Source organism: Protopterus annectens, chromosome 12.part0 (genome assembly GCF_019279795.1).
Source record: "Protopterus annectens isolate FY-2018-M chromosome 12.part0, PAN1.0, whole genome shotgun sequence".
NCBI lineage: Eukaryota > Metazoa > Chordata > Ceratodontiformes > Protopteridae > Protopterus > Protopterus annectens.
Genome location: NC_056746.1, coordinates 485894427 through 485916434, shown reverse-complemented (window position 1 = coordinate 485916434; position 22008 = coordinate 485894427). Strand labels below are relative to the sequence as shown.

Genomic DNA, 22008 nt, shown 5'->3' with positions numbered 1-22008 from the left:
ATCCCTCAAAGCCCTGGGGTTGAAGGCTGCACAAATAGTGCAGCCCAAAGAGAGGTGATCAACCCCCAGGAAAATAACGCACCAAGTGTGGCCATCCGCTGGGGACAGCTTATGGCCACACTCTGAGCATTTGGAAAATACAGTTTTGGGGCCTTCTGACATTCTAGAAAGGAAAAAAGGCCCATACTCACACACCTTCACACACAGGCAGGGGAGGGGAATAAGCTAAAAATAGAGAAGAGAATTTTGTTAAAATTAGCTACAATTACTAAAAGAGTTATAAGGGATTCAGCCACACAAAGGTATAGAAAGTTCTGACAGGAAATATATATAAAAAAGTCTAAACTCACGATACCACTATTGGAGCTCATTCTAATAAGCTTACAGAAGCCGTGGCAAACGAGATCTGAGGGTTAGAGGGAGATGGCAGGGTATTATGGGTGGGGGGAGGAGCTTGGAGCTCAGATCTTTTAGCTTGGAAAGCTGCCGGCTCAGATCCGAATCAGATCAGATACCCACAGGTTGCTGAGCAAATTAAGTTAACTACTTCAGATCATATTTTAACCATCCTATGTGCTTCCTAGTTTAAGTTATTAGTAATCCATTTGTAATTGTTCCACATTTTGCCTGCTTGTTCCACATTAAAACAGGCAGTGTTCCTCATTTTGCAGATGGAAGGTTGAGAGCTATGTTGTCACATCAGCTATACCCTACAGAGGCTCAGGAATCCTAGCAGTACTACAAGAATGGGGGGGGGCTATTTTCATTGTTAAGCCAGGTGCTATCAAACTAAAAGAGGACCATACCCCATACCAAGGGCATATGAACCATTACAGAAACTGGGTGGGCCAATTATCTGACCACTACTGAATTGACTGAGTTTACTGGCAAGTATCCACAGAAGAAAGGTCCAAATTGGCTATACACTGATCAATGGGAGAAATAAAAAAAGGCTGGTTGAATATTAGGCTTCTCAAAAGGGGTTTCAAAAAATAGTAAAGCTAGAAGAGTGTGCAGAAACAACTTGAAATTCTTTGCTATACCGGAAAAACTGGAAGGGACAGACCACATCAATTCTATGAAAGTACAACTGGACTGTTGTTCCACAGCAGGATTTGTTAATTAAAACAGCACACTGTGCGTATGCTTGAATCCTGGCCATGGGAAAGCAGCAAAGGCCTATATTAATAAAGATGTAATCTTATCAACCCAAAGAGGTGATCCTGACAAAACTGTTGTCGAAAAGAAAAGTGCTAACAATTGGAGACAGCACGTTTGTGGAAAATGATTATTCAATGTATACCGGGCAAAAGAGAAGCAAGTTTAATCCCAGCAATTAGGGAATGTCGAGATACAGGTGTGAGGTTCAAGCTGCTGTAGCCACCTGTTTTCAGAACAGTTTTTCCTGGAGGACCAAATACACATTTCTGATGTAGAATGGGCTAAGGAGGAAATAAAGTTTATCCAAAAAGTGAGCAAGCAAGCAGAAAAGGACTCTGCTTCTCAGTCTTCTGATTACAAAGTCCATGGAGATATTTAGCCAGTGAAACGTTTTCCACTGTCCCAAAGGAAAAAGCTTGGCAGACAGACAAAAAGCACAGGAGCTGACTGAAAGAATCAGGAGTAATCAGCAGGTATCCACAGTACCTGCATAAGGCAGAGGTCAACATTTTCCCTCCGTTTAGGTTGTTTGAATTCAACAAAATGCTCTTTGGGGTGAAGACTGCACTAGCAATTTTTCAGAGTTTCACAGACTGCATCCTTGCAGCAACACTTGTTTACACAGATAACACTGCAATCTTTAAACTGTCCTGGCAGGAACACATACAAGGTCAAAGAACTTAAACAAAAAATGGACAGGTTGACAATTAAGGCAAACAAATGTCAGGAAAGGATAGCAGAAGTAATTTGTACTGGTCAAGTGCATCTGTGACGCCCATGCATTGGCCCAGTAATCAAGAATCCTCAGTCCTCACTACTAGCACCAGTGAGAGGCGTGCAAATTGGGAAGGATAATAAGTACACACACAGTAAAGTACAATTCTGATTAAGAGCACACAGACATCACAGTCAGTCTGGGGCTGGCTTCTCCCTTTCTCTTCAGATCCCCAATAAGACTCCCACTAGCACAGCTATAGGGTATGGTCAAGCCAAAATCTTCAGCACCCTCTCTGTCCAGCCAGTGCTTTGTGTCCCTGCCCAAGTAGCTCTCACACACACACACACACACACACACACACACACACACACACACACACACACACACACACACACACAGACATGAATTATATACAAACACAGAGACACTCCTGGGGTAGGCTGGCACAGGTTCCCCAACTATGCCCCCTCCTGCCCAGACTGTAAGGTAGAAATCACTGCCAACATCCACTACTTATCAGCTACTATAAGGCCCTTCCCAAAGGGTGATCAATTCCACTGTGTTCTATTATTGTTATGGAAATAGTAAGTGTAACCCAGGGCTAAGGCTATTGGAGTGGTTTATACAATATCACCAAATACATGCAGGTATTCAAGAGCTTAAATTATCTCTACACTAAGCAGCCACAGTTAAAAGGTTTAAAAATATTTAATAATAAATAATAAAAACACAAGACAATACTCATCAATGCAACACAGTGCTAATAGAGAGTTCAGAAATCACAGGAAAATACTTTAAAACAATATTGTAGGATAGTTTGACATAAATATAGAAAACAGCTAGACTAATCTGGCTATATTCCTATCGGCCTCTAAGAGAAACTATGTTCTAAATTCTACTTACAAGGCAAAGTGCTGGTGAATTGTTGTCGGCTTCAGAACAAAATACAAAATGCTAAATCTTTCTCTCTGAGAAAGAATTGATAATACACATTACTGCTGAGTCATTTCAGATTACATCATTCTTGACTCTTCTACTTGAACTTCGCAAGCTCACAGAAAGTACAGTTTTGTACCTACCATAAATGTAGATGTCCGATAGGTATGCATCTGCAGTCATCACATATGGGTTGTCCTGCCTCAGGCAGCCCTTCGGTCGGCCGGATTCCAAAGTCTGGGTCCAGCGTCGGCTGATGTCGCACATTCCCCGACGTCAGAGCGCCTGGGGTATAAAAGCATCAGCCGGTGCCATCTTCCTCAGTTTTTCTTCCCCAGATGCCAGATGCCCCCTAAGGAAGGCTAAATTTGGAGAGATGCATTTTAAAAATCCAAACATGCACAGTAATATAAAAACAAATACACCATAATAGATCCCCCCCGGCTAGCTATAAGAGGGGTAAGTACCCAAGAAATACCACAGAGGGGAAGGAGGGAGGGTAAACCTGACTGCAGATGCATACCTATCGGACATCTACATTTATGGTAGGTACAAAACTGTACTATGTCCTTCAAGGATGCATCTGCAGTCATCACATAGGGGTAGAGTACCATAGCCAATCTGGGGGTGGAGAAACTAAGTAAAGGATGGTGTAGCTAAAATACCCTGCAGGACTGCCGTAGCAAAGCCTGCTCTGGATCTGGAATATAAAGGTAAATTGTAATGCTTGGCAAATGTATGCACGGAGCTCCATGTGGCAGCTTCTAAAATGTCCTTGGTAGCCACCCCTCTTAAGAAGGCTGTGGAGGTGGCTGTGGCTCTCGTGGAATGAGGTCTAATGTTAGCTGGCACAGTTTTTCCATGAAAGGAGCAACAAAAACAAATGCAATTCCCTATCCATTTTGAAATTGTCTGTTTGGAAATTGCTTTTCCTTGTGTACCAGCAGCATATGCTACCAGCAGCTGGTCAGTTTTTCTGTAACTTTTAGTTCTGTCCAAGTAGTAGTGCAACTGTCTGTGTATGTCCAGGGTGTGCAGAAGCTTCTCCCCTTTGTTTTGTGGATTTGGAAAGAAGGTAGGCAAGTGAATAGCTTGGTTTAATGAAGCCCTGGATACCACCTTTGGCATAAATGTAGGATTGGTTCTCAATGAAACTCTGTCCTGATGAAAAATAAGGAATGGCTGTACTGCCATCAGGGCCTGTAACTCGGATACTCTTCTTGCTGAGGTTATGGCCAGAAGGAAGGCAGTCTTCCATGACAGGTACTGTAGATCTGCAGATGCTGCTGGTTCAAAGGGAGGCAGCGTTAGTTTTTCCAACACGAAGTTAAGGTCCCAAGCAGGTAGAGGTGGTTTCCTTGGAGGTTTGAAGTTTTTGATTCCTCTTAGAAACTGTCTTAGGAGAGGATGAGAGAAGACAGGTGGATCAGTATTGTACTCTGCTGAAATTGCTGAAGCATGAATTTTAATGGAAGAATAAGACAGACCATTGTGGAACATTTCTACCAAATATTCCAGGATATGTGCCATGCTCATCACTGTCGCATCTAGGCCCTTTGTGGTGTTCCAAATGAGAAATCTTTTCCATTTTGCTGAATATGCCTTTCTTGTGGAAGGCCGGCGAGCTTCCATAATAATATCCTTCACTCTTTGGGATAGCTTATCCTGAGGAGGAGTCAAGGTATTTTCCAGGCTGTTAGTTGCAATGTTTTCAGGTTGGAATGCAGAGTTTTGTAATTGTGCTGTGTCAGTAGAAGTGGCCATAGAGGAAGAGGCCATGGTTTCGTACGTGACATGCTCTTTAGCAGTGGGTACCAGTGCTGTCTTGGCCAGTCCGGAGCTATCAGAATCACTTTTGGCTGCTCTGTCCTGATCTTCAGTAACACCTTGGTCATTAATGGAAGAGGTGGAAATGCATACACTGTTAAAGTTCTCCAGTTGAAAGAGAGGGCGTCCACTTTCCACGCTTGTGGGTGGTATGTCCTTGAGCAGAATTTCTTCAGTTGATGATTGTGGGGGGAGGCAAACAGATCTATGTCCAGCCTCCCCCATGATTGTGTTATCTGTAGAAAGATGTCTGGGTGCAGCATCCATTCGTGTGCATCCATGATATTTCTGCTTAAGCTGTCCGCCAGTATATTGTCTTTCCCTGGCACAAACTGGGATTGCAGCTGTATATTGAGTTTCAAGGAAAGAGCCCATAGATTCATTGCCAGTGTGCAAAGAGGGTAGGAATGGGTGCCTCCTTGCTTGTTTATGTACCACATAACTGTGGTGTTGTCTGTCCTTATTAGTAGGTGGCCTTGATGCAGAAAGAGCTTGAAGGCCTCGATTGCATGTATCACTGCTAGCATTTCTTTTTGATTTATGTGCATGCGTAGCTCCTTTTGTGACCACTGTCCTTGAATACATCTGCCCTCCATGTGTGCTCCCCAACCTTCGTCTGAAGTGTCCGTTGTAATAGTTTGGGTGGCTTTTGGCTTTGTGAAGGGCAGCCCCCTGTTGGACTGGCTGGCCTGAGCCCACCACAAAAATTCCTTTTGGAGGCATGGAATGAGTGGGATCAAAGTTTCTAAGCTGTGACTGTGCTGAGTCCATAAACTCCTTAGGTACCACTGTAGTTTTCTCATATGCAGCCTTGCTTGTGGGATCAAAAGAATGCAGGATGCCATGTAACCCAGGGCCTGCAGGATTTTCCTTGCAGTCAGCTGAGTTTGTCTTGTCAGATTCTTGAAGTAATCCCGTAGTTGTCTTTGTTTTTCTTCTGTGAGAAAGGCCATTTGGGTGGTTGTGTCTAGATCCGCACCCAGAAAGGTTATTCTTTGGGATGGAACAAGTCTTGATTTGTGCATGTTGACTGTATATCCCAAGGCCTGCAGAAGGTGGATGGCATAATTTAAGTCCTTTACCAAAGTTTGTTGGCTGTCCGCTTGTATAAGGCAGTCGTCCAGATATGAGTATATTTGAATCCCCTGAAGTCTGCAGTGTGCAATTACGGATGCCAGGCATTTCTTGAATACTCTGGGCGCAGTAGATAAGCCAAAGGGCAATGCTGAAAATTGATAATGCTCTGACCCTGCAAGAAATCTGAGGTGTCTTCTGCAACTTTGTCTGATAGGGACATGCAGGTATGCCTCCTTGAGGTCTAGAGTCACCAGCCAAGACCCCTTGCCCAGCATGGGAAGGAGTTGCTGTAGAGTCAGCATTTTGAATTTTGGCTCAATGAGATAAGTATTCAGTGCGGACAAGTCGAGAATAGGTCTCCATTGATTTTCTTTTCTTGGAACAAGGAATAGTCTGGAATAAAATCCTTGGCCTTGTTCTGAAAGAGGAACTTTTTCTATAGCTTTCATTTGTATTAAGTTGGAGATTTGTTTCAAAGCCTCTGCCCTTTGATTTGGTGGCAGGTCTGGCATGCCTTTTCTTTTTGGCAATGTGTGGAAATGGAATCTGTATCCGTTGTCTATTATTTGCAGTGCCCATTTGTCACTTGTAATGCTGTGCCAATTTTTTGAGAATAAAGAAAGCTTTCCGCCTAAAGGTGCTTCTAATTGAGCCCTGGTTGGCGGAGTCAAAGCAAAGTCATTGAGTCTGTCCTTGTGTAGCAGTTGTAGGTCCTACACTACCTCTCTGGCTTGGAGGCTGCCATTGACGGCCTCTGTAGGAGCCTCTAGCTTGCCCTCTACCTCTGGCACGCCTGTTCCTGCCTCTCTGAAATCTTTCTGTGTCCGGAAAGGACCAATTCTTGGTAGGCCAATTTCTGCTGAATCTTGGTGGTTGGACTTGAAGAAAATCCTTAACTGTTTGTACAGATTTCGCCTTTTCCTCAAATTTCTTTTAAGACCTCTTGAGCAGTGGAACCAAATAATTTTTGCTTTTCCAGTGGAGCATCCAGAAGCTTAGCTTTAACATGGTCTGGCAGAGATTGTTCCTTCAGCCAAGCATGCCTACGTATGACTGCACCTGTCATTGCTGACCTACATGAAGCTTCCAATGCATCATAACCACACTGCAAGAAATGGTTGCTAACCTGCTGGGAGTTATGTACCAGATCCTGAAGGGATTTGCGATCAAGGGGTTAAGAAGAAGACAGTTTCTTATGCAATTCATCTAACAAATACTCTTGGTACTGTATCATATGAAATTGACAATTGAATGCCCTCATAGAAAGAGTGGCAGAAGTATACACTTTTTTACCCCATCTCTCTAAAGCCCTGGACTCCTTTTCAGAGGGGAGTGGGTTTTTAGTAGTGGCAGCTGCATCCCCCATAGGGCCCTGGGAAATAGTTTCTGGATCAGCAGAGTGGGCCTTGTAAAGAAAATTATGTGAGTCCGGGACCCTGTAATACCTATCGGGTTTAACAGGGGCCGGAGGCAGAGTGTCAGGGGTTATACTAGAGTACACATCATCAATGACATTCAAAACAGGAGGAATAGCCAAAGGTCTATGCTGAGGTAAATGTAGAAAGGTTCTTAATCTTTTCCTGGAATCAGAAAATTCCTGGCCCTGCTATTTGAAATGCTCTCTCATACAGTGAAGGGTCTCCCTGAAAGATAGCTCTTCAGGAGGGGAGGCTGAGGGGATAGATTCCTCTGCATCTGTATCCTCGTAGGCCGAAAAAGCCTCCTCCTGGTAGTCCGAGTGAACAGAGCCATCAGAGGCCTCCTCTGAGGAGAGGGGATCAGAGGGCTCAACCCTGGGCCTTTTGTCTAGAGGGGGTTGAGAGCCCCTGTCCGGATGGGGCTGAGAGCCCCTGATTAAAGAGATAAGGTCATCTGCCAAAGTTAGGATCTGTGAACTAGAAGTAGGTCCCTGAGGAATAACCCTGGGAGGCATAGTTTTTGTGTGTTTAGCAGCTTTAGCCCTGGTGAATGCCTTTATAGACATGGATGCAGGAGGCCTGGCTGCACCACGTGCTGGTGTAGCTTTGTCTAGAGGCATGGTGTCGGAAGTTTCCAAGACACCAGTTTCTGAAGGAAATTCAATAACCGACTCGGCAGGGGCCTCCGGGGCCCAGGTTGTCGGTTTAGTGGTTTCGGGGTTCGGAAGTACCAAGGACTCTGTATCAGCTGAGACAGAGACACTCGCGGTAGGCCTAGCCGCGGTTTCAGCCGAAAATGCGGCCCGCATGTGTCGGTCCTTGTCTTTCCGTTTCTTAGTGAAATGTGAAGTCGGGGCCTCCGACGGCATTTTATATGAAAAACTAGCCCCAAAAAACTCCTCTGCGAACTCCGACTGACGTCTAAGAGTGCGTCAGTTGAAGGAAGCACAGGCTGAACAGGCCGAGACGTCGTGGTCTGGGCCTAAGCAGGGGAGGCAGTAAGAGTGGAAATCCTTATGAGGTATTTGTTTCCCACAAGTTAAACAATTATTAACTTTATCTGACATCGGCTGAGGCAAGAAAGAGTCCCCAACGGGGTACTTAGCTTTTGAAGTCTTCGGTTAGCTGAATTACAGGAGCTGGCCGACCGGCTCTTGCGAACTGCTTCTGCTTCGGGCACCACGCGGCAAGAAAGACTGGGGAAGATGGCGCCGGCTGATGCTTTTATACCCCAGGTGCTCTGACGTCGGGGAATGTGCGACATCAGCCGACGCCGGACCCAGACTTTGGAATCCGGCCGACCGAACGGCTGCCTGAGGCAGGACAATCCATATGTGATGACTGCAGATGCATCCTTGAAGGACATCTTAAAATTTTAAGTTTTCTTTTTGTAATCTGCACCTACCAGGAAGCCACAGCAATAAAAGACACTTTACATGTAAAACATAGTAATTATCTCTGCCTTAGAGCAATAGAAAGAATTCCCTATACCAAACATCCTGTCTCCTAAGTTGAGATCAAATAGTCATAAAATGCTTTACTCATCAGCTTTCTTCCAGCAGGGTGCACTGGGGTTACATTTTTGAAGCGCAGAACATAACACAGTTTTCTTACATTTGTTACACAAGCCTGTAATTAAATAAGTTTGTCCCTCATTTCAGCACAACAGCCACTCCTCTGGACACTGGTTTGTTAGTAGGCTTTCCAAAACAAAAGGAGGCCTTCAATTGACCCCATTACTAGCTAGTCCTGGTTATAACCAAGAATTCGCAGTGCAGATGGCTGCTTCAAATGATGAACTGGGAACAGTCTTAGTCAGACTTCTTCAAAGGAAAAAGATCATTCAGTAGTACCCCTTATTCACACACTTCAACCACGAGAGAAAAACTGTAGGTAGCTCTGAAGGAGGAATATCTGAAAATAGCATAGGCTTTTGAAAAGCTTCACCTCTTCTCTATAGGTTAGAAAATCCAAATTAGTTTGCCAGCTCCAGTAGTGATCCAGGTGACTACAGTATGTGATTAGCGGAGAAGGATGAGCAAGCCCTTCCTCGGGGGGGGAGGGGTAAGCCAGGGAAGGGCTTGCTGTGTAATACCACACTCTTTCAGAGAAGGGAATGGCTATGCAAATGATACGTGCAGGGCCAGGTATGAAGCTCACCAAGCCACCATCTGGCGGTAACCTTCAATACAGGTGTGCAGAGGCATGCAGTCACATGGTGAATGGTATTGTGGGCCTTTGTGGTGACATGGTTAGTACATCCCCCTGCACAGGGGTGGAGTTAAGCCTTTACAAATTTCCTAATTTCTGACATAGCTCACAATGCAACCGCATGGCTGTCTGAATGATGGCCCCCTTTGGGCAGCTTTTACACTGGCAATAATGGAATCAATCCCAGTGCAGGGAAATGTATGAGCTATGTCTGATGGGTCTGACAGTCACCAGGCATGGGTCAAAAAGCACATAAAAAAAAAAATTCAAAGTAGTTACAAATTACAGTCCCTTGAAAGCGTTACATAAAATCAGTGAGTGACATAGCATGTTTCTTAGATAGTTCCAGATTCCCATCCTATAATATGCTAAGCCGGCACTACAGTGGTGCTAGAAATACAAATGTAGATAGTTCATCAAGATAAAGTCTGGTAGTTATCGCACAGGTTTATGGCTACATGTTACTTCCTGGGGTGCAAGGTTCAAGTCACTTAGCCCTCATTTACCTACTGTGTGACCTTTAGTAAGCCACTTAATCAGACAGTGCTTTGGGGAAATTGGAAATTTGGGCTAGGCTCCTTATTGGTGTCCAGGAATGCATGCCTAGTAACTACCTATTAACCTATGACCCTACAAGGGACTGGGCAGCAGGACATAAAATCCATTTTTACTCCAAGCTTCCTTTTTGGTGGTGCAGTGACAAAACTTGCTTGTCATAGACCAAGGGGTAGAAATGCAGAGAAGCTGTATTACACTAAATGATATTTTGTCTTAATAAAAAAAATGTTTTAAATCTTACAGCACATAAATTGTACAGAATGAAAAACTAACTTTACTGTATGTAAACCTACCTCCAGAGGAAAAGCAGAAAAATTGTGTTCTTCAAATTGTGCAAATATTGAAGTACCTAGAAGCATTACCTTTTTTGGATACTAACATTTTGGATTCAACCAACACCCCCCCCCCCAATAAAAGACTATGAGAACAGAAAAGGCAACATTCACTATTGAATCCATACAGCATACAGGAAGGCCTCAATTAGAGAGACACTGTAAGGAAGCTAGATACTACTTTACTTATGAACTATGCAGATGGACTGCATTTCTGGACACAGCTCAAACTGGATTCCATCATGCATGTTGAGCTCTGCAACTACTGGTTGGACTTCCTCCAGAACAGAGTCATCTCTCTCCAATTACACAGATTTAATACTTCCTTGTGCAAATTTAAAGCTACTTACATATGTGATTTTGCAAAGTGTGTTGGTTAATTTATTCCAAGTACGGAGCTCCATCATTCAGTTTTAAATGTTGGTGGGCAGTAATTTATTTATTATTACCTTAAGGCTAGGTGCACTAAAATTGTTCACTTTAGACTATTGAAGAGTTACAAATCTTCAATGGTTGGCTTATTTTAAGGTGTAAATATTAACTTTGTTTTTATTATGCTAATGTGTCTTGCTCATAATGGTATTACCATGAAGACAAGAACACTGTTGACACTGAGCTCAGTATGAGGCCAGTGATTATAACTCTGATCTGTAACTATGCAGTGTAGATCTTAGTTAAGGGTGTCTGGTATCACCTATTACATGAGACAGCAGTGCACATTGACTGTAAGCTCCAAAGGCCAACCACCCCTTGTATATATTACTTGGTGCACCAGTAGTGTGTACTTTAAGGCCACAGTGTCACATATAAATCACTGGCAGAGATCTAGATAATAAGACTGTAACCCCTTTATATCACATTGCCCATCCCCTGCCCAATCTTCTTTCATATCACAACCCTTGGATCTCATCGTTCTACAGGGCTTCCTTTCATTAATAACCAATTTCTCTTCCGCCCTCTCTCTCTCTCTCTCTCTCTCTCTCTCATTAAACAAAAGCTACAAAACTCTTTATTCTTATTCTTCCTCATAACACTTTGGCACCTAAGCTCTTTCCTTTCAGGGGTTAGCTGTCAGACTAAGTAATTTAAACAAAAGTGAATTTCTATTACCAAAGATTAACTTAACACACCCCTCTTATGCCCTAGTGCAAAGGGCAATAAATTTGCACTACAGCAGTGCCTGGAAGTAGCAGAAATACAACATACTTTCGGTGGAGGATATGCGGTGATCAAATACTTTGATAGGACAATAAAAATGGATGTTGGCAGCAAGACAAGTTTTCTTTCTGAACTTACCCTTAGGCATGGCAGACTGGACAGTTCCCCATGTAATGTGGTTAAGCTGTTATGGCACACGGACAGATGTTCCTGTTGGAAAACAATAGGATAAACATTATAAGTACAGATTTTCTTGTTTTTCTTTGCTTTTGCATTTCCAAAAAAAAAAAAAAGGCAAGTTAAGAACCTTCACCCTTTTCCAACTAGTAGCATAAAGGCATCATACCATTCCTTATTGGTCAGACTTTGCCATTTTGTTTCTCCAAATGGTACTAAGACTACAGGCAGAGAAGCTACATATACTGGCAAGTGTTTCAGAGGAAAATTCAAAATAAACCACTTAATGTAAAACTATCAAAATGTACAGTTTCTCTAAAAAAATACCATACCACAAAAGGGTCTACATTACATCAGTAAAAAGTAAATACACTGAATACCTCTTCATCAACCAGTTTTCAGCAAAAGCGAAACTCTGAATGATCGTTACATTGAAATTTTTCCCACCGTAAGTAATCAGTGGGCCATCTTTGGGAACTGGCCCTTTTCCCCACTGTAGTGTGATCTAGGAGTTGGTATATTTAGTTAGGGGTGTGTGAGAGTGCAGTCCCCCACCAGGTGGGTTTTAAATTTTTGTTTTTATGCGATTGTTACGTTGGTCCACTAGTTACTTACCATGGGAAGAATTTCAATATAATGACCTTAAACAGAGTTTCACTTTTGCTGAAAATGGGTTGATGAAAAGGTATTTGATGTATTTACTTTTCAATGATAATATACAGACCCACTACAAAATATTGGCAAGAAATCCAAAGTAGATCTATCCAAAATGGAAGCAAAAAGCCAGACAGACTTCTTTTCAAATACTTATTCATTCCCATATTTATATCTTTTTGGTTTCTTAAAGCCTTCCAAGATTTTTTTTACTTCTTATTTTACATGGTGAAGCAGTGTTACTTTTTCTACTAATAAATCAGAGAAAGCAAAGACTCATCTATTCTGTGCACCCATCACAATGTTATCTCTCATTTGACTAGGCAGGCAAGTAGTCAATTGGCAAAGGGGGTATTACTCTTGCATATTCTTTAAAACACCCCACTAGTTATTACTGCTACTTCTGCAGGAAACTTAACAGTAAATACAAAACATTAAAACAAATATTTAAGGTTGGTGATGTTCCCTATAAGGCCCTGTCACTGCCACCTCACTATAAAAGGAAAATGGCTGGCTTCCCATCGCACTTCAAGTTAGCCTTCATCAGCACCTACACCATCAAGATCTTGACCACAGATCCTTAAATTTAACTCATGAACACTGAGCTCAAACATCAATACCCTAGCCATTGCACACTGCTCTTTATCCTGTACTGCTAACACCTTTTCCAGTAGGTCTTCTCAGCCAGTCTAAAGCAGTTAATTACACTGATTTTCCCGGCTAAAGAACTTGGGTCAATGAACTGACACAACCTCTGCTGGTGTTTTTTTTTTTCTTCACAAGTTGCTTGATTTTTTTTTTTTAATGGTAACTTAATTCCTAACAATAAGGACTAGGAGAGCTTGCACTACAATGAGCAGAGATCGTAATGGTGTCCATAAACTGCTTTATAGCAATATAATATAATGGTTTTATATTGGGCTTCATATAAAGCTATCTAGTGTCCTTATCAAAAGCCTGCCTAATCTAATAGTGATACATGCATTGTACTGTTAGTTTTACTGTGCCTTTATTTTGGTTACAGAAACTAGATCATGAAAAAGCCCAAGTAGTCCCATTTCACTTACCCATAAAATATGTACATACAGTCACCTATCTTATGCATAATTAGCTCAGTTAATTGCTACAAAGCTGATTTCATACAAAGTTTAATACCTCTACCATATGTAATACTGAAGTGAGTAAAGTTTATCACATCACACACCACATAATCACAACATCAAATGTAATTCAGATAACGTAATATAATGTCAAAAACGTATAAAATCCACAGTAGTTAGCCACGGCACTAAACTTCTGGAACCACAGTTCAATAAAAACAATTCACGAGTACAAACCAAAGCAGTGGTTCACCATTTCATTAAATCACAGTTCAATAGAGAGAATGCTGTAAAAGACTCCATTGACGCGGACTTCTGCAAACAGTCCAAGTTTAATAAAAGTTCAATTACTACTGTGGATTTTATACATTTTTGACATTACTTGATCGATACCACAGGAGTTTTTGCCTTTTGGCATTTTCATTTGTAATTCAGATAACGTTTAAACTGTATGTTATAAGAGAAATGCCAAAACATTACCTGCAGCTTATCTAAATTCCATTTTACTCTACTTACCATTCATTTAAAACACAGACATGAACATACAAGCAGTACCTAGAGTTTGTGGAGGTGCAGTTATTTACTTGACATGGTCACCAGAGAAAAAAATTGTGTGAAGGCTGTCTACTCGACTTATATTGTGAATTTTCATGTTTTTATCTGAGGTTCAACTCAAAATACTGCATTATGATTTTTTTTAGTTCAAGAGAATCAATACTACTTCAGTCTGCTGTATCTCACTCACTATTGTTCTTAAACGGCTCATTGCACAACATAGCTGGCACAGAGGGACAAAGCCCAGACAATGACTCCGGTTCAATTACCGGCCCAAGTGTCTTTTGGCCATGTCCACCCTGGGGAGTGGATTGGGGTCATCCTTCCACAATCCTTTGAAAGAGGCGGTGATGTATAATATATTCTTTGGGTGTGTATTTGGCCACCAAGCTGCTTGTGCAGTAGCCTTCATTGCTGGTGCACTGAAGTGTGCAGTCGCATAAGAAAAAAATACAGTAAACCGGCAAACACACTCTCCGCTGGAGAGCAAAGATGAATCAAGAAGCAGACAGCATGCCCGGAGAGGATTCAGGCATAACTACCCAAGTTAGCAATGGTAGCCCTTGTTAGCACATATGAAGGAACATGCTATGCTTGAACAAAAAAGTACAGATAGTCCTTATAGTGACAAGTCTCATATCACCTCCATGGAAGGGAATAGGCCATTTTTAATTAAAAAAAAAAAAATACCCAGATTGCTAGGGTGCTGGTCAGGGCACAAGCAACCCTGGTGTCTGCATGTAGGATATACCCCCTCCCAAAAACTTTCACCTGGGAACTTCCCACTACTGGAGAATGAATAGGCATTTATTAGTGAGAAGTTTTGTCAGTAGGTACCCAGGTGGATGAAGTACCCAGTTAGAAAAAAACAAAGTGCTATGAAGTTTAACAATCTATTAAGCTGGGAGAACACAATATTAAACTGTGTACACATAGAAAAACAAAGGCTTGTGTGAGCATATTGGAGAAATCACTTAGATAAAAAGAAAAATAGCAGTAACTGGGGAAAAAAAGATTTAGAAAGAGAGGTGAGAATGAGTTGGCAATGGATACAGGTCATTCTCTCAACTAAAGTTTCATGGAAGACCATTTGGTTACAAATCAAGCAGAGCTTCCCGAGTCTCCAAGTAGAAAGTGACCCATCCCCCCTCACAAGCCTCTCTATTACACCCAATTCTGAGGTCACAAAACTTTAAACTATGTTACAAAACAAATGACATCAAATGTATTCAGTGAAAATCTAATCAATAGAACAACTGAACACTGCCACCAAAAAGGAACAAAGACCGGGGACATATAGGGGGATAATCTTATCATGCTAAATTACATATTAGTACAGTCATTTGAAAATATGGACTGTGCCAGATGTACAAGCATGATCCTCATTTCCCCGCAATGCCTACGGTAAAATGTACAAGTACTGTAATTAACACAACTGCGTTTCTTTCAAAAAATGAATTGAGAGTACAAAATGGGCACCAAATTCCATGTAGTGCTTATTAATGTACCTGGCTGCAAAATGTATAAATTCAGGATTTTGGAGAAAGCATACTCAAATTACTAGATGCAGATTTGGGGTTAGATTCCAAAAGACTTGTTGTCAGTATAAGTGACTTACTCCAGTGAAAGAACCATCTATAAAGCAGACTTACATTGGAGTAAGTCACTTACACTCAGGACATGTCTTTCACTCAGGACATGTCTTTTAGGGTATGGTCTTTTGGTGTCTTTCCCTCTTTAAAAGCAAGGAAAGTGGTGCAATTTTAATTTGCTCAGACGCTTAGCAGCTCACCTCAAATGAGCAAAGGATAGCAAAATAAGGCTACTCGTCTAGAAATGGAGTGATCTATGCTGAAAAATGACAAAGGCGATGCCAAGCACTCAGACATCTAGGAATTAAAATGAAAAACGGCCCATGGTCATGAGAAAAAGAGCAGTTCTGTGAAAAGAAGATCAGTGAGACACCATCACAAACTGATATAAAATATGTGATTTCAAGGCAATTTAGGTTTATTACTGCTTAAAAAGAGTTTTGTATGAAACATATCAACATCTGAATAGTGGGAAGCTCCTAGAAAAGGAGCAACTCCTTAGACAGCTTTAAATACCCAGGCTGCACCACAATGACTGGGAAAAAAACTGCAACAACTCCTTTCAGGACAGAGGTCAATGAAACTTTGGTGTTAACCGTTTAAAATATGTGAAAAAATATAATCATATTTAAAAATTCCACCTAACACGTGTGTTAACAGACGGGAAGGAAATTTATATGCACAAGTGGCACTTACAGTAAAAAGACAAACAATTTCATAAATGAAATGAGCTAATACTAAAACCAATCTCAAATGAGGGGTTGGAAGTAAGAATGCTGTAAGAATGGATACATGGAGACTGTGTCCTAGGAAACAGTGCTACATGCTGCCATGTAGTACCTATGTGTCATGCTGTCACCAGATAAATATCACATAGAGACCAGGTCAGCCCGAAAGGTGGTAATGATGCTCTCTAGAACAGTGCCAAAAAGTCTTTTTGTGGTAAAGACAGTTCTATACAGACAAAGTAGGCATACTGACAACAAGATCAAACAAGAATTATCAAGTTCAAGGTTGTGATCAGTGGGCTTGGGATGGGAGGGGGCAAAGAAAAAAAAATAACACACAAACTAAACGGGAAGGGCTTTTAGGTTACAATTCAGACATTGTGAAATGCAATGGAATCCAACTGAAATACCTTAATTTATAATTTATGCAGGCAGCACCATTATATGCAACTACCTGTTTCCAAGGGTAAATTAGGAGTGTGGTCCAGTTAAGAGTTGTACATAGTTTGTGAAAGGAGATTCAGTGATTCAAACCCATTACTACCATAATACATTCTAGGTCTTGGTTTATTTCAAGGTTCAGTTCTGTGAAATGAAAACAAATATATATATCGGAACATAAGCTGGGGACAGAATTGAAAAGGAAGGTAACAAAACCAGAATGTTTTTAAACAAGAACTATGTTTGTTATTTCAGGAAGTGGGAATCTGAGAACTGTGCACCTGACCACTCACAATATGATGGTCTAGAATGGTAGCAAACCATTCATATGCACTGTTGATGAACTAGATTCTATTAATGGCTTGCTTCCAGACAGAAATGGAACATGCTTTAACGAAACCAAACTCAACAAAATTGTGCAGAGTAAAGTTTTGTGAATGAAAGGCCTTCAATTTGAAATGCTTCTTAGTGAACTACACAGATGTCAGTTTTACAAATAAATAAAACAAAAAGTAACTGTTCTATTACAAACCAGTACTGTTTGGTGTGGGTGTGCAATTATGAAGTGGGGTGTAACCCCCTGTAAAAATACTGGATCACTTGATTTCATTCATCACTTTTGTGATTACACAGATTTGATTTATTCTGCATATTTTATTATTTGCACTACTTTAAAATGCAAAAATATGCATAGTTTTCAACTGTAGTTTGCTTGTTTGCCATTCTTTCCCCAGAATAAGTGGTTTCTTTAAACTGGCATTCATTTTGTGACATGAATCTGTGATTCAAGTCATACTACTATTTTTGTCACAAGGCAGAGATGCTTGCAACTGAGTGGGTGCAATTTCAAGTGGAATGGGGAAATGCATACAAACAATCCCTTGGAATGCAACGGTGCTCACAGTTCTACAGTCAGCCTTTAAAGCTAGAGAGAATGAAAAAGGTATAAATGAGCCCCAACTGCCTCTTTTACTAAAAAGGAAGCAAATTTAAAAACATATATTAAAAGGTGAGTCACTACACAAAGGGAGGGAAAAAAAAACATACTAGAAAAAAGAAACGGTGAAAGACTATGCATACATGCAGGTACACGAGCGAGTGTATACACACAGACACACACACACACACACACACACACACACACACACACACACACACACACACTGTAAGAAGGACAATGTGAGAAGAATAACAGTAGACCTAATAATCAGCGACCTACGGAAGACACTTGTGAGAAAACTGCAGGATTCAGAAAGGGCTCTTGTTGGTAAATGTGGCTGAACTATTTCTGTCTGAACTGTTTAAAATTTGTAGTATTTAACTGTATAACAACTAGTACCTGTATGTTGTTAGTAGTCTAGTAATCTCTTGGAGCTTATCTCCCCGGGACTCTACTGAAAATGGACATAAATCCAGTTAGACTAGCCCGGTCAACAAATGTAAAATAAAATAAATAAATATACCCAAGTGCTTTGTAAGCGACACCCAGCCAAATGATCTGTCAGAAAATTCAGTACTACAAACTCAGCTTGGTGGTGTAAAGAGTTGAAGCCCTGAATCCACCCCACAAAAACAGAGTTTGATTAGCAACTCGGGCGCTAGACGAACCAGGTTGGGGGTAGTTGGAATGAGCAGCTTATGTTAGCTTCCTCACACAGTGAAAGGGGCACAAGAGAGCTAACAGAGTGAGCAGTTTTGGCTGTGTCATCACATTTGCTCCACCAAGCTAAAGATTGATTTCCACCCACAATTAAATCTCCACACCTAGTTATGTACATAATTCCATCCCCCCACACCTAGCTGTGTACATAACCACACACACACACACACACACACACACACACACACACACACACACACACACACACACACACACACACACACACCTCACCTCTTCTCTCTCTTAAGAGGAAGATAACTGTTAGATGCTGTAAACTATGTAGACTATGAGGACATGGTCCCTGAAGAGTGATGGCCACACACAAATCACAGCAGGATTCTGCTGGGGCACCTGCCCATCCCCTCAATAAAGATGCCTGGGGTGGAAGGACTTCCAAGGTGTCTGTACATTGAGTAACAGCTTGTTTCTAGCTCTCCCAGTGAGAAAACAGAAACTCAAACATGGCCAGTAGACTTGTGTTTATGGGTAAATTTCAGTAACTTGCTTGTAAGTGCACTGCCTGGATGCCAGGAATAAAGAAATACAGAAGACATGAAAAATGTCCGCTACAAAAAGTGAGGAAGAAACACCGACTGGGGAAAGTTATGCAGCTGCTCAGCAAAAAGCAATGTAACTTTCAGACATGACTTCCAGTAACCTACAGGAAGATACAAGACAGCTCCATACATACCTGGTAAAACTAAACAAAACACCGATTGAGTTTATCAACACAAACAACAAAAGGCTGGAAAAATGGAATAAGCTTTAAACAGATATTCGGATGAGATGATAAAGCTGCAGAAATCACAAGTCGAAATAAAGAAAAGACAGGCTGAATAGGAGATTGCTCAAGAAGAGATGTTTTAAAACAAATAATAGAATTAGAAAACAGAGCATGTAGGGAAAACCTGAGATTTTCAGCTATACCAGAGAAGCTAGAAGGAACAGATTGCATTAATTTTATGAAAGCACAAATAAGCAACTGGACTGGTACTCCACAACAGTTGTTGTTAGTTGAAAGGGCACTTTTGAGTGTATACTCCGAACCTGGCTATAAGATGCAATCCTACCAGCAAAAGGAGTTGATTCTGACAAAACTGTGGCAGAAGGACAAAGTATTAAAAGTGGGAGACAGCAGAGTTTGTAGATAACGATTACTCATTGTACACCAGACAGAAGAGGAGCAAATTTATGAATGTCAAGATGCAGGTTTGAAATTCAAACCACTGTATCCAGCTGTCTTCAAGGTATTCTTCCCTGGAGGGACAAAATAATTTTTTGATGAAGTATATGTTGAGCAGGAAATACAAAAGTTTGTCCAACAAAATGTAAGCTGTGAAACAGAAGGAGATTCTCTTTCTTGTTATAGTACCCATGAAACCTTTTTAAATTTTTCAACAGAAGATATTGGAGAGAAGGAAGGGTGCAGCAGAGTGGACTAGAAGAATCGACAGAACATTGGAAATGAAGCAAAGGCAGGCCTTCGGAGAGGAGCAGTAATAAAACTAGTAACTTAATATGGGATTACAGTGCAAGAATTATACTTGTGAAATATGACAGAACAAGAAAATCTGGAATTTTTCAGAATTTGTTGGAATTGTGGGGGACTCTAAAGCATATGCCCTACTTCATGTCATTAATGTTCAGAAAAGTGCATCGGGTAGGGGAAGAGGTGGGAGAAATTTAACTGTAAGTAAAGATTCTTTTTAAAATATTACCAATTTTGTGGCATGTGGTTTTATTTACATGCTATAAAGTATTTTTTCAGTTATTTTAAGTGTAATGGGGATGGTAAACAGGTGCTGCAGTTTTTTTTCTTTCTTTCTCCCTTCTCTCTCTTCTTGTTCAGTTATAAGAAATGTAGGCAATGCAATGTATAAAAAAGCCTGGTTAAAAAGTATGATAAAAGAGAAATTAATCTACTTTTTCTCATTTTTGCATGGGGAATTGAGTGGCTTAAAGACCTTAGATTGACTTAGTGACAAGTTTGAAGGCAGAGGAAATAAATGAAAAAGAACACTGAATATTATGAGGCTTTTTTCTAGCAAATACATGTATGCTCAGTAACAATTCTGCAGCTGGTCTTTATGTTTCCATGGAAACAATCTGATAGAGAGAAACTGGCTGCCTGGTTCTCGTTGAGACAAAGAGAAACAGGCTACAGTCTGGTGGAGAGTGACTGGCTGAGGAAAAAAGAGAAATTGACTAGGAGAGAATATTCTCTGAAAGCATTCAGGGGCTTTCTCAAGGTAGTTAATGTCCTCTGAAAACATTCAGGGGGTTTCCCAGCTGGGAGAGCTATCAGCACTTGGTAGAAGCACAGGCTGCACCATGCATCTTAGCACGGATGACCTTTCTTTTAGGTTAACTCAAGTCTATGAGTGCGGCTGTCAGTTTGGGAATTGTGTTCCTATTAGGAGGGTGAAACTTCAATATTTAAAGGTGTACATAGTTTTCTATGAGAGTATTAAATTACTAGGTTTTAGAGGGTATTGGGGTGTGTTTTTTGTTTGAGGGATTTCAATAAAACAAAAAGTTTTATAATATGTGACATATGCTGAAATGTATATAAGAAGAACAACTGTATAAAAGTTCAACCTGCCAAACAGTATGTGCATGTAACACAAAAGCTGGAACTAGACATTTAACAAAAAGGTGTTATGCATAAAAGATGGCAATAATATTTTTTTAATACAAAGATGAGTTCTTTAATATCTTTAAATGTAAATGGCTTCACAGATAAATACAAACAAGCAAGAGTAGTGAACTATATTAAAATGTAGAGTGCAAATAAGTATGTTTCAGGAGACATACATAGAAAACTGAACGTGTAAATTTGATAAAGAAAGGTTTTCAGGATGGTTATTCAAATGGAATACCTGGGACAAAGGAAGAGAGGAGTACTTATATTAATTGCAATTGGAGCCCTAAAAGTGATAGAAGATAAAAAGATAATAAATGGCAGATTTGCAGTGCTAAGGGGCTACTGCCAGGGGAGGAGGAGGAGGAGGATTACACTAGCGTGTAATTACATTCCAACTAAAACTGCTATAATGGGGCTTAAAAAAATTCTGGGATAAATTATCAGTTTTTTGCAAGGAATATTAGTTACAGGTGTGGACTGAAATTTGATTATCAGCAGTGAGGTTGTGTCTGGGGGGGGGGGCAGAAGGGAAAATATAACAAAGGAGAGTAGATTTCTAAAGAAATGTATGAAAATATTTGGTATGGAAGATGTGAATTCAGTAATAGGAGTTTGGAGTGAATTTACATATCATTACCCAAGATATAAAAACTGGGCTAAGCTAGACAGAATTTACATTTCCCAGGAACATGTGCATTTAATTGAAGGTCTCAATATCGACCCAATAACTATTTCAAATCATCCGCTAATAATAGCTAAAATAAAAAAACACAGGGTAATGCAATAAAAATGAGACACTGGCACTTTTCTCACCTATCTGTTGACAGCAGAGGAATTTAAGAAATGGGTAGTTGAGATTTTAAAGGCGCTGCTAGGACAGAAATTTCTTCTGAAAAATAGCTAGGGTGTGGGATAAAATTAACATGCAGTTTAAAATAGGGTGGAAATAAAAGAAAGGGAGCAATGGCTAAGAGCAACAATAACTATTTAGAGGGACTGACAAAGGTTAAAGTATTGCAGAATAGCAGGAATCTCACAGAAAAAAGAGGATCAACTGCAGA

General features: G+C 40.7%; 1 protein-coding gene across 1 annotated transcript in view; it reads right to left on the bottom strand.

Moving 5' to 3' along the window:
* FLII (FLII actin remodeling protein) overlaps positions 1-22008 on the bottom strand; it is a 945835-nt gene that overhangs the window by 865700 nt on the left and 58127 nt on the right. Inside the window, exon 3 of the mRNA XM_044089594.1 lies at positions 11535-11606. Within this exon, the coding sequence (XP_043945529.1) occupies positions 11535-11606 (72 nt within the window). The remainder of the gene's footprint in view (positions 1-11534; positions 11607-22008) is intronic.